We start from the raw sequence: 13,408 nt of genomic DNA, 5'->3' as shown, positions 1-13,408 counted from the left end.
TTGCATGCTTGTACCGAGTGAAATAGAATAGCGATAGCCACTGATTTGTGAGAAATCTATCATTAGTGGATAGTATCGTGGATGCTTTGGTAGTCAAATATTGTGGCTGAGGCAGTGTGTTCTCATCTTCTAAGCGTCAGCAGATTTATAACCCGTGTATGTGTGTCCTTTCCCAGGGTATATGCAATATACAACTCGGTAAAGGGATCCTGCTCAGAGCCAGTAAGCTTCACCACTCACAGCTGCGCACCAGAGTGTCCCTTCCCACCCAAACCCTCRCACAGGACCAAAAGCTCCTTAACCTTACAATGGAAGGTAGGTATTGCTTGAATCAGGCACCCAAGAAAGGAGAGAGAAGTAGTTTACTGGCATAAGTGCTGAAAATAATTGAAAGCTGAGACAGCCRTTTTTCAGTATAAGAGACCTGAACTTACTGTAGTCTGATGAATACTGTCCCATGCACTGGCTTAACACATGACTTTTAAAATGTATGTGTTTCATTACAGTCAGCTTCTTCCCGTTATTCGTTAAAAAGGTTGCCAAGCTGTGTGCAAACCTCAAGCTTTGGTTTTGCTTCAGACTGTAGTCATTGCCTGAGGGGGAAGTAGTTTTCTCTTATTCCCAAAATCGCCTTTTGTTTATTTTTATTCATAGGCACCCATTGATAATGGTTCAAAAATCACCAGCTACCTTCTAGAATGGGATGAGGTAAGTAGTAACTAGTTGAAATAAATACATAAATGGCACTCAGACTTTATGACGATTTGACGGGTAAAGTAATTAAATGCAGGGGAAACTAGAAGTAAGGAAATGAAATCGTGATGACATTAGGTAGAGATCTGGAAAGTGAAAAGGGGAATGAGGGGGATACTTTTCAACCACTGTGTTTTATGAAGAGACAATATTCTGAATCTATAAGCTTGAAATTTAATTTTCTCGTGCTCATTTGTTGTAATTAATTTGTTAATTAGTATTACCTATTGTTCAGTTATTTGCATTGTGGTGGATCTTAGAATTCAATTCACAATCTCCTTTTAGATGCTATGTAAGCACAGAATAAAGCACTGTTTCTGCCTCAAACGAGATGGGGCATGATTTTGCAGCTCTACTTATAGAAAATACATTAGAGGTCAAAAAAAAAAGTTGTCTTTTATATATGGGCAACTAGTCCACTTACAGACACAAAGGAAAATAAATTCTCTGCCCCAAAGATGTTACACTGTTAATAAGCTGCAAGYGGTTGGGGAGATTGCCAAAGGCAAGAGATGTGGAGAGTGTTGCTTGCTCGAGGTGGATTTCGCTTTTGAGTCTCCCCCCTTCCTCCCCTATTTCCCTTATACCTCCTTTCTGTTGCACAAGCCATATTTCTGCAGAAAGCGTGAGTCAGTGAATATAATCTCTGAAGGAAAAAATATGTATTGAAAGACAGAACAGGCTTGAGCAAGATGTTTAAAAATTAAAAAAAAAAAAAAAAGGATGAGTGTGAAAGGGTGTTTGGTTGTACAGTCTGATAAACCTCTCCTGAGGTTTTTAGTGTTTTTCAGAATAATATTTTAAGAGGAATATTATGTTATGAATAGTTTTCCATAATTTCACTAGTAACAGGTTCCCAGATCATTCTGCTAGGTTTGACATTTGGAACTGCGCACTGTGCAAACATTTGTTGCATGCAGTATCACAGCAAGTGGGACCTACGTGACGAGAAACCCGCTGAACTGAACTGAAATCAGACAACAGCTTAAGAATGGCCTGCTGCCCCAGTCTGAATAATGGAATGAAAGGTTGTCGATAAAAAAGAAAAAATGATGGAATATGAGATCTCGGAAAGTATAAAAAATAAAAGTCTCAAAATAATAGCCCGACATAATCAGAGATATGAGCCTCGAAGCCTATTATACCTTCTGTGGCATCTTGATTGTGCAGTTTTTTCTCTTGCAGTAATTTCCATGAGAACATAATACTAAAAAGGRATGAAGTAGTGGAAATGTGCAAGTGACCCCAAACTGCAAAGGGAAGGGAAGCAACAGAAAGTCCTGTCAAAAGAAAGACCAATAACAAACTGTTATTGCAGTGCACGTTCTTTGGATGTTCATTTTGTTCACTTGCAACCCAATCAAAACCTTGAATTTGTGTAAGACAATTCTAAAATGCTGTTGTCCTATAAAGCCTTTCATAGTTAGTATATGCCTAGAGTCTCATCTTCAGAAAGAATTGTTGTTATATCTATTTTTACAAGGTAAAAGTAACTTGTTTTAGGTTACTTCACGTACCCATGAAAAAAAGAAGGAAAAGAAAAGAAAATCTTAATTCCCAGGTCCTCAATCTASATATTTAATTACCTTGTTTTCTCAGCAACAATCCTGAAATTTGAGCTCCTTGTGGATAGCTAGCCAGCAAAGATGAAAGAATAATGGCCCTACACACATTTATTTGGTACATCTCCAGTGATCTGACAGGCCGGCTCCGGATTGAAATGTAATTGTCCAGTCACGAGGTAGTTAATGAATGAGCCACAGGTGTAGCTCGTCTAAAGAAATTTTTACTCTGATGTGTGACAGAAATGCCCTTTTGAGTTAATGAATTAGAACTTGATATCAAGACTAGTGAAGGAAAAAGTCTGAAAACGCAGGTTGGATGTGCAAGAGGGCTGTTTCGGCAGGCCCCCGCTCTAGCTGGCTCTTTCTGAGCGGCAACACGCTCCGCTCACTTTTTTCACATGACATTGCCAGTCGTCTGCGTTAGGGTAYGTAACTACCTGAGTAGCAGAAGTTACAGCATCCTAGCACAAAAGAGAATTCACTTGTCACGTCCTGTGCCCTCTAACTCGGTTATGTGAAATCTGTGTAAGCAAAAGCACAAACTTTGTTACAATGCCACCCTGTCCTGGTGAAATCAAGAAATAAATACATCAGGGAGGAGGAAAACGCCTGCCAGGCAGCAGTGAAAGCTCAGCCAGGTCTCAGCTAGAGCAATATTCATTAACTACAGGGCACAGAWTAAAACACAAACACAGGAAAATTGGTGATCAGAGGGAAATTAAATTGTGCCTGCAAAGCAGAGGGAGCTTTGCAGGAGTGGAGTACAAAATACCTATCCAATAATAAAATTACAAAAACACCCTAAAAACAGCAGTCTGCTGTGAAAATATTGAGTCCCTTCACAATGAAGGGTAGTGTGAGAATGAACTGCGGGGAGCAATCGCAACACAGGCATTGCACACAGCTCCTGGAAAGCTGTCCCACAAAGGTGGCAGCCTCCAACTGGAGACACAAAATTGGCCTTGGGCAAGAGAGGTGGGAGAGCAGTGAGAATGAGCAACGAACRTCGAGGGTTGCATCTCAGATAAAGCAGCAGATTGCCCCGGCGCCTGCTCTGCGGAGGACATGCGGTCTCCTCGCACCAGCAGTGGTAGCAGCCTCCTAGCACTTCCTCGCTGCCCGCGGCATGGGGTGACACTCTGCGTCTTGGAGCTTGCCCAATGCTAAAACAGTATCTCGACTAATGCCACATGGTTTTACTAAGTAGCTAAAGTTGTAGTTTGTAGCAACTAAAATGAGGTTGTGACTGTAGATAGCATTACTTTCATATGCAAAAAAATAGTGTTGCTGCAGAACGATGGCAAAAGCAGCATGCYGTTTCACCGCCATGGGATTAGGTTAGGTTGTAAACTGTAGCAAGAGAACAGCATCTTATGTCTTCATGGCTGCAGTTGCTAAAACCTCCAGGGCTGAGGTATTTAAAATTCCAGCTTGTCATTAGGCGGTATCGTTAGGACTTTGCTGCAGTGCGYTCCTCAGCGAGTGCCTTGCTGTGGGATGGGCACGCACACCACGTGCTCCCGCTGCTTTAAAAAGCCACTCAAAGTGCAGCAGGAAGGTCTTCCAAAGAGAACRAATCAGTGCGCCTACTGTATGTTGTTTTATTTTACTGTAATGAGCTGAGAAGATGCAGAATACCGTGTAAAAGGCCCATATGACTCTTCATTTCCGTGAGCATTTCAGGAGCTTGTTCAGAGTCTGAAATCCRAACAACCTACTCGTGGCAATCACAGCGGTTGGGAACGGGATGCCTGTCAGCAAGAGAGATGGGTTTTGTGTGGAAACGTTTCCCCTTGGAGTTTTACTGGAGATAAGGCTAGAGTTATCTCCACAAGTAATTGGGTTACTTGGTTTCTGAAGTTGGTTAGGGTTTTCTTTCCCCTCTGTAGATATGCTAAAAATCCTCGCTCACCTCATGAGATGAGCTTTAGCTGAAACGCACGCGAGTTGCGTTTGTTTCCTCGTGGGAACTAATGTCTTTATGTTCTGATCTGCTTTTGATGGAGAGCACACTGCCTTGTTTCGTTGTGTTTCGTACAGTTTTACCCAGCTGCTTTTTGTTCTTCAGTGTAGTCCTTTTGCTGTTGTTGGTTTTTCCCTCCAACCTGTGGACTCTAGGAAGTAGTGGTGGATAGACAAAGCTATGCCTGCTATTCTGTTATCTTCCCTCCTAATTTGGATTAAGTTGCTTGTGATATGACTAGTGTTTTSTTCTATTTAGAAGATGATTACTTGCTTTCTCAATACCAAAGTAGGTCTTTGAATTACCGTTCTAAAGCCTTGCTAATAAAATRTTTTAGTTTTAACTGCCTAAAGAACTACGGTAAATGATCTTTAACAGCAGAATGAAAGATCAGTTTGTTCACTTGTCATTCAGTTAAATTGGATGTACAGTATTGAAGTTTTCTTTGACTTCAAAGGGGTTAGAAACAGCCGGTGTTCTCAAGTGTTTTGGAGTTCAGTGAGATCCGGAAATGCCTGCACCTCAAGTGGTTAGCAATAGTACAGCTGGCAGCAAAATCACTTAAAAGTAGCAATTACGGAAATCTTCACCTTCTGACTCTCTCCTTTTTTGTATATGTTTCTCTTTGAACTTACAAGCTAAAAGTAGGCAGTTGATGACTTTATGCCAGAACCGATCAATTAGGACAAACAAAAGGCTGATTAGAAAAAATTTGCTCTATTGAGCAAATGCCACTGGCATTGCTGTAAGAATCAGGTCTATGTTCCTAATTAGATATGAAATGATCTTTTTGTGCTTAAGTGGTAGTAAATGAAAGTTTCTCATGTGTGAACAGATGATGAGAGTATCCTATTCATTTTCTATGGGAAAGTGGAGAACCGCTCCTGAGCCAGAGACACCTAACTCATCCGTTTTTCTTCTGTTTGTRTACAACTCAAAAGCAGCTTTAATTCTGATGTGACGAATGTTCAGTTTGATTTGCACAAGATAGATGCAGATGCGTTACCAGAGAATTTAATGGGTTGGTGGTGAAAATTTAATCATTAAGTTTATATATTGAGAAGTGGAGATTTATAAGTTTTGAATTTCTTGAGGTTAGCAGAGATGTGTTAACTTCTGACCATCTGGTCCATGGATCTCCATGGTGATCCATCATAATTCAGATATGCTGAGTTCCACTGTCATGCTCRGGCTTGTATTTGTTTGCCTTCTTGCCCTCTAGGTTTGTTTTCTGGCTATGCCACTGGTATTACATGTGCAAGAGAGGAGTCTTGGGTTACAATTAATACCTAGAGGTGTTTTGTAGGTGCTGTTCTGTTTTCTGTATATATGCAAAATTTATATGCCARAAAAAAAGGAAAAGAAAAAAAGCCTGCACAGTAAATATTTTGTAGTGATATTAAGGTGCTCTATAATAATCGTAGGCAATTTGTTCCACAGCTCTGTGTCAGATTGARTATCAATCTGTTGCTTTTTATTGCCAGTATGAACCAAACAGGAGAAGTTAATGCTAGTATGGACTGGAACAGATTACCGCCTGGCCTTATGATTGCAGTTCTGGTGCTGGCAGCTTTTACTCTGTCTTTTGCAGAGAGGTCTTGTGAGGGACAGGGCTCTGTTTTTGTATCCACTCTACCTGTAATGATTTATTCTTTATTTTGTGTTTACTACTTTGTCTACTATGGAGTACAGTCAATAAAATCTGTTTAAGATCTCATAACCACTATCTAAATATGCTTTTGAACTCTATCTGCAAAAGAGACCTGGCTTTAAGTGAGTATATAGTTTTAAGTATAAATGCACTGGCAGACAAGACATTTTTGTTTATGCCATGTTACGTTATGGTGCAAATTCTAATGGATTTGTGGAGCTGAATTGTTCGTGTTTCATTGGGCAGGTCCTGATTATCATCACAGTATCTTTGAGTATCATCAGGACCGTAGGACTGGAGAAAGCAGGACTAGTGAAGAAGGCAGACCGTGTCTGCTTTCAATCTGAAACTTGAGGATTAAAGATTTCTGAGGAAACGATAAAGTATATTTTAAGCAACTTACAAAACATTATTTGAAGGATTAAATCTTGGATGCTGAGTGTACAAAGAATAAGAGAAGGATTCTGGGAAAGCTGTAAGACTCTTGGGTGGCAGCCAGTACCAGCCTGCCAGTTGTTCTTGTCTATAATTATGCCAGCATTAGAGCTTTCATAAATCTTGGGAGGGAAGGAGTAGAGAGACTATTTCCAGGCTATTAATGCCAGGATAATTAGAAATATCGGCCAGCCTCTCCAATTAGTGCCAATAGAATCTGAAATACCAGCCAGTCTGAGTAATTGGAATACCAGTCGGTCTCTGAGTGAGTCTGGGGAGCGTACAAAACCAGCTCTCGAAGAAAAATAGATATAATAACAGATTTTTTTTATTATTATAAAGCTGAAGATAACAAAAATGTGTTTTGGGGGGGTGTCTTTGCAAAGATTTAACCCACCAGTTTGAAAAACTGGAATTTCCTTGGTCCTTTGCTTGTATTTCAGGCGTTGCAGCCTGTGTGCTACAGGTGATGCTTTCCCATGACTTTATTCTTTAACCAGCTATCACAGTGCATCTGTTCATCAATCCACATGCTTAGCCTTTGGTCACTCTTGTTCACTAGGGGCAAAAAGCATAGGAAAATGATAAAATATAAATACATTCTTAAGCAGAAAATAGAAAGAGATGAAGACCTTTGTTTTCAAATGCTTTAAAAATAATGAAGTGAGGATGATTTTAAAGAGTTAAGGAAAAAATAATTCAAGGCATCTGAATCTACGAAAGAGAGCTTATGTAGGAAAAAATAGTCGCTCACTGATCGATGGATATTTTAGTAAAACATTRGACTGGTAATTAGGATTTTTATAACCTGAATATTAAACATATTACCTCTGAGCTGGGGAATGCTATCACCTATCCTTTTTGTCTAAAAGGATTTCTGCTAAATAACTGTGTATCTAGGGCTTAAGATCTGATAAATGCTTTCCCGTATATAAAAAGCTTTCATTTTAGGGTTAATGATCTCTTCCAATTTTATAGCTTAATTCAGTTGCACTGTATAGCAGTGTCACAACCAGACCAGTTGCGTGAATTTTAAAAAGACTGTGTATAAAAACAAGTTCTAGAATGAATGTAGACTCACACTGTGTAAATAAGTTATGGCTGTTTGCCCGTGTACTAAGTGTCCCTCAGGTGCCTCCAAATTGTTGTGCAGTGCAGGAGGTGTGAATGATTGTTTCTAGCCAGATAAACATATTTTGGAGATCTACTACAAACTGTTTTTGTGAAATTCTTGCTTCTGTGTTGCAGTCTGAGTGAAAAGAGGTGGAAATGGATAGGGGCTGAAGAATGGGCCAGTTTATATTAAAAAAAAAAAAAAAAAAAAAAAAAAAGTGTCCGACTCAGGCATTTTTGAAATCTTTAAAGATGAAGTGATGTATTGCCCATTGAAGAAGTATGATACGTGAGAGACAAGACAGTATTCATGGAGGCATCAGCATATCAAGCTGTTAGCTGCAGGTAGGGATACCTTGATAAATAATTCTCACGGTAGTCAGCTTAGGAAACGTAGAGTCTTCTGTCGACTCGGTGCRTCACGTGAAGTGCATAGTCTTGTCTAGGCTCTCAGGACAGATGTGACTTTTACCAAGATAAACTGAAAACTGTAGAGACAGATGCCAAAAATGGCATAGCAGAGCTTCTTAGGTCAGAAGTTTTAGAGATGACCATTACTTTACTCTCATGGGCCAATTTGAGCTCATGTTGGTTCTTTGGGTAGGTTTTTCTTCTGCTCTACTTTTGGGTACTTCTACTTCATTATATTATTATCTGTTACTTTTTCCGTTAAGTTTTAAGTCCTTATCACTACCTCAGTTCAGGTAGGTGTCTTTATACAGAGTCGAGTAGTTTAGGACTATTCTTAGCATTCAGTCCGGAAAGCTTTCACAGCGATTATTGCCCAAGTGTGAGCAGTATGACACAGAATGAGACCAATTACTCTGATATCTGCAAAAAGCTCAGTCAGCTTTGTTTTTACCCTGAATGGAGCATGCATGCAAAGTTGGGCTGGATTGAAAAGAGTTTTATTTTATATTAAATGTGGAGGGGAGGAAGAGAAGTTTTGGATGTTCCTGTTCTCCACTGTGTTGGGTTTGTACTTGATGTACCTTAGGAAGGACTTGGGAGTTAGAGAGCTGTCTTGATATCATCTCTTGCTCTTGCATTATCTTGGCTTTGTCAGCACTCATAATAGCTCCAGGTCAAATTAACGTCAAGCTCCCATAAACAGAGCCTTCTTGAAAGCCAAGTTTCTTAAAGTAAAACACGCTCTTATCCTGTGTGCTTGTTGCGTGCCGCTTGCTCTGAACAGTCAGATGGGTACAGGACGTGGCATCATTAAATGTTTCTCTGTGGTGAGTAAACCTATTTTGCCCCTTAGGGCATAATTCTGCGTGCTATGCCATACAGAGCCAAATGCTGCACCCGTGCTCGCCCTTCTCAGATGGAAGTAGCTGGAGTTTATTATGGCCCAACCGTGGGGAGCGAGAGCCCTCTTGTGGGATAAAGTATTTTTGAAGGCTTTACATAGAATTTGCGGTACAGAGGGTTGCACTTCCAAGAAATGTTGGTTGCAAGTTTTCTGTAGTCCTGTGACCCGATTGTTTCAGAGATGAATTTCACATTTAACATACACTTTTTCTTTAATAAGTAGGATCCATTGCAATTGCAATGAAGATAGGAATCTGCTAGGAAAGGAAATCTGACAGCAGACTGATTGTGTGAATATGTATCGTTTTAAATAACGTAGCAATGCTGTCAGTGACTTGCACGTCTTTGMACAGTGTAAAAGTATCAAATTCTAAAATCATTTGACAGTTCTTTTTAAAAGGAAGAATTAATGTGAGCAATGCATGCTTTCGTTTCGTAGCTATCCAATTATGAATCATTCTCTTTCTAGGGAAAAAGAAACAGTGGTTTCAGAGAATGTTACTTCGGAAGCCAGAAGCATTGCAAGTTGACTAAGCTTTGCCCAGCTTTGGGATACACCTTCCGATTAGCGGCTCAAAATGACATTGGTACTAGGTAAGTTATTCCTAAGTTATGTATCTCATTGAGAAGAAGTGACAGTCAAAAAGTTTAACTCTCAATGGTTTCCTCCTTTTATTTTTCTTCCCTCTGTATGTCTCTGAGTTAAGTATCTGAAGTTCTACTGTTTCATTATTAGTGGTCTAGGGTAAGTCACACCTGCCCTGGTGGTGTCACTCACCTCACAGGGAACTGCAAGGTACTTTAAGAGTGAAGGTTAGGCTAAGCAGATAGGCTTATTTTGAGGTGTTGAATGCTGTTTTGTGGTCTGTTTCTAATGCAAGAAGAATACATCTGTTATGTAAAATTCCCAGTCGGGACCTCTGTGAACCAAGAAAAACAAGCAAGAGGAAGTTGAGTTACAGATTTTGAAAGGAATTTTGATGTATTTATTTTTCTATTTTAGATCAATGTCCTTCTGTCTTTTTTTCAGCAGTACAATCTCTTCCTTCTTCAGCAGGAATGGCAGGGCTGGCAAGTAGGATGAGGAAGAAGGGTGTAAGAGCCAAGACCAAGATAGGAGAGGCACAGCACAAGGGCATTGATTCTCTGTATCTTGTTTGCACTTTTCTCTCGACATAAACAGATACACTCRTGTGAAAATGTTGAGAAATCGGACTTATTCCAATCCTTACAGATTTGGGATAGAGTTGTAGGTAGCACTGGGCTGAAATGTTACGCAGCTAAGGACCAGAGCATACCCAAAAACCCTTCTTGCAGCAGGGCCTGTATTCATGTATTCGCTGAAAGAATATAGGTAAGGAAGGTTAGCTGTAAAGAAGCTGAAGTAATTTTTGAAACACTTAGTGCTTTTGTATATTCATTCATTGTCCTTAACCACACATAATCTAGTAATAAATTATTGCGCAATGGGAAGAAAATGCTACTGGTGTATCTGTTTTTTCCAAAATCAAAGTCCTGACAATATATAGCTTTAAAAAGTTACTCTATTCACGTTTCTGTGTTTTCATTCTTAGATGTGCTKGGACTGTTCCTGTGTGCACAGAATCCCTTTTGGTGACTTCTTGCAAGATCACCTCTCTCCCTATTGAAATAATCTTTGAACTGTAGGGTAGGGAGAGGCTTGAGCTGGAACTGCTTAGCCTAAATGGAAGGGGACCACCTGGTAATGGGGTCTGCAGAGTTCCTGGGTTTGGAATCTCTTCCCTTTGATAGATCCTCAATTTTTTTTTTTTTAAGATAGCTTCAAGCATGCAGCAACACCCATTCCTCCCTTACCCCCTACCCTTTGCTCAATCAGTTGAGGAAGGAGTGGGCTAAGAACTGCACTCATGGGCAGTTGCTGTGTGTTAACCTGAGATAAGCACCACCAAGACATAGTGTATTTTTATAGACACCATTCAAAATTATGACAGGATAATACCACTTTGTGTTGTAAAGTGATTTTGGTTGTTTGTAATGTTTATAGACCAGCCATTTGAGATGTTTTTGTGTTCAGGTGTCTGTTATAGGTAGGTTTTCATTAGATTGTTGCATGTAGGCTGTAGATAGATCTTCTTTAAACTATGAAAATATTTCAACCAAGATACTTGGCTTTTTTGTGGAAGAAGAAAGAAGAGTAGGAAGAACGAGATGAGGCTTTTCGTGTGTATTAAATTCATACAACTTCTTTGTTAAGAAATAAAGTACATTTATGCTTTAGAAATGGATTTGAAAATTGCTAGAAAGTTTATATTTGGTTGAGAGGTCTGATGTGTCTCTAAAAATTCACCAAAATGGGTTTGTTTTAAGTCCTGTTTTCAAGTTTCCATTGTGCATAATACAGTCTACCTGGAGTCTTAGGCAAGATCTTTCTGTACTTGGTTCAGCACAACTTCCTAAGACATTTCAAGGCATTTTGTGCTGGAATTTGGAAGGAAAAAAAAAGTGTACATCTCCTGCTGTAAATGGTTATCTCTGATTTGAGTTTGTATGAAGGAAGAACCATACTTTATGCTCAGCTTCAAATGCAAAGGAATTCGGGCAGGTAAAATTAGATAGGTGGAGAACCAGCCTGGACAGTTCGGAGCTACCTATCCCTGCACCAGAGAACTTCTATGCGGTGCTGAGCGTGTGTGGTCATGACTGGCTAACTAAGTTTTCCTGGCTTTTTTTGGGGGGGGGGGGGAGAGAAATCTGTGAAATATGTGGGACTGAGTTTGCTGAAGTACTCAGCTTTCACATCTGTCATTTAAACAGAACTTAAATTTTGAGTTTGTAAAAGGCAGAAGCTGCCAAACAAGTCTGTGCATCTTAAGTTGAACATCTAAAAGTTGACAAGGTGGACTTTGTAAAGTGGAGATATTACTCTACCTCATAGTTAATAGTTAATATTTTTGAGGCAATCAAATGTTATATTTTTGAATATTATTGTGATAAGATCTGTTAAAAAAAAAAAAAGAAAAAAAGACAATGAAGACACRGAAAATTCTGTGTTCGTTTCCATTCTTGGTTCTGCTATTTCCTAACTTTGAGTGCTTGTCTTTACCACCTAGGCAATTTTAAAATCAGTTAGATCTTCCAAAAATATTAAATATGTATCTAAATACACTTTTTTAATATTCCTTTCCCTCCCTCCCTCCCTCCCTCCCTATGCAGTGGCTACAGCCAGGAAGTGGTATGCTACACTGCAGGTAATATTCCTCAGACACCTTCTGCACCAAGACTTGTTCGAGCTGGTGTCACATGGATCACATTGCAGTGGAATAAAGTAGAAGGATGTACACCAGAGGAAGTGATTTCCTACACTCTAGAAATTCAGGAAGAAGATAATGTAAGTACTGTGTTTATTAAATGTAAAGAGTGGCTCAGATTGGGTTTTCATTTATTATTTCAAGTTTTTTGAGAAGACTGGTTTGCTATTGTAGAGAGCCATTTTTAATATTTTTGTAAAGATTATATGAAGACTCTTTAAAGCTTTATGCAATAGAGAAGTTATTCTTTTAGAAGAATAGAATCTGAAGCTAGGTCGTGTATATTGGGGTGCATTGCTTAAATGAATTTGTCTTTTCTAAACATACTTCATGTTTCTGGTTCTGTTGAATGGGTATCTTTCCAGAAATGGTTAGGGTACAGTCCTGAGAGCTACTGAACTTTCTCTGTTCTCCCTCCTTTCCTTCTTTTCTGAAGGCAACTGGAAGAGGAGGAAGACACCTAAAACCTTTTTAGAGGCGCTCRCTACTTGGTAGTGTGATTTATGTTGCTCCACACTGGCAATTAGAATCCTTAGCTAAACTGCCTAAAAATCTATGTTGTCATCCAGGATTCCCTTGCAAAACTGCACAAGAGTCCATAAGATAAAGGGCAGTTTGTCCTTAACCAGTTCAATTTGCCATTTTATATTTGCGTCTGTGTGATATTCTTGCTTTCTGCAATTCTGACACTTTTAGAGAAAATTACTGTGATCTAATAGATTAAGAATAGTTAATAGATAAAATCTTTAATCTTTCCTGAAGAAGGAAAAAAAAGCCACCCCACTTTAAAGCCCTTTTGATATGATGTGTTCTAGCTGCACACTATAATACAGAGAGCACTTATTCAGACTTCTTAGTTATGAAAATGTGTTTATTTTTGTTTCTTCTAGGATACTGTGTTTCATCCAAAGTACACTGGAGAGGAGCAAGCCTGTACTGTGAAGAATCTCAGAAGAAGCACACAGTATAAATTCAGGGTAAATTTAGAGGAGATCTTTTTCCTTTTGTCATTATATAGTATTTTGCGTGTTGTTTTTTTTCCAGGCACTATAGGGACCTTTTATTACTGCCTGCAAAACTGAGTCGTCAAATACAAATTCTACCTATAGTAAAAGGAATTATTAAAGTTTCTCATTGCTCAGTCTTTCTGAAACAGTCATAGTTCTTGGTACCATATACTACAGGTGCGATCTCTTAAAAATATGACTTTGGGTTCCAGGTGATCTTGGAGGTGATTTTAGTCAGCTGTATTTCTCCCCCAGATGACTGGTGTGTGGTTACAAAAAGAATTTGACTTCCATACAGTTGAGAAGGACGCTGAAAG

The 13,408-nt window shown here is 39.2% G+C and overlaps 1 protein-coding gene across 1 annotated transcript in view; it reads left to right on the top strand.

Annotated features, from left to right (window-relative positions):
- FNDC3B (fibronectin type III domain containing 3B) overlaps window positions 1-13,408 on the top strand; it is a 191,244-nt gene that overhangs the window by 126,480 nt on the left and 51,356 nt on the right. Inside the window, exons 10-14 of the mRNA XM_085322314.1 lie at window positions 177-315; window positions 655-708; window positions 9,264-9,388; window positions 11,990-12,164; window positions 12,975-13,061. Coding sequence (XP_085178440.1) covers window positions 177-315; window positions 655-708; window positions 9,264-9,388; window positions 11,990-12,164; window positions 12,975-13,061 — 580 coding nt within the window. The remainder of the gene's footprint in view (window positions 1-176; window positions 316-654; window positions 709-9,263; window positions 9,389-11,989; window positions 12,165-12,974; window positions 13,062-13,408) is intronic.

This window comes from Rhea americana, unplaced genomic scaffold (assembly GCF_003343005.1).
Source record: "Rhea americana isolate MKP2758 unplaced genomic scaffold, rheAme1 scaffold_76, whole genome shotgun sequence".
In the NCBI taxonomy this organism is placed as follows: Eukaryota; Metazoa; Chordata; class Aves; order Rheiformes; family Rheidae; genus Rhea; species Rhea americana.
The sequence above is the reverse complement of the archived record's forward strand: the minus strand, read 5'-3'. Positions and strand labels throughout refer to the sequence as shown.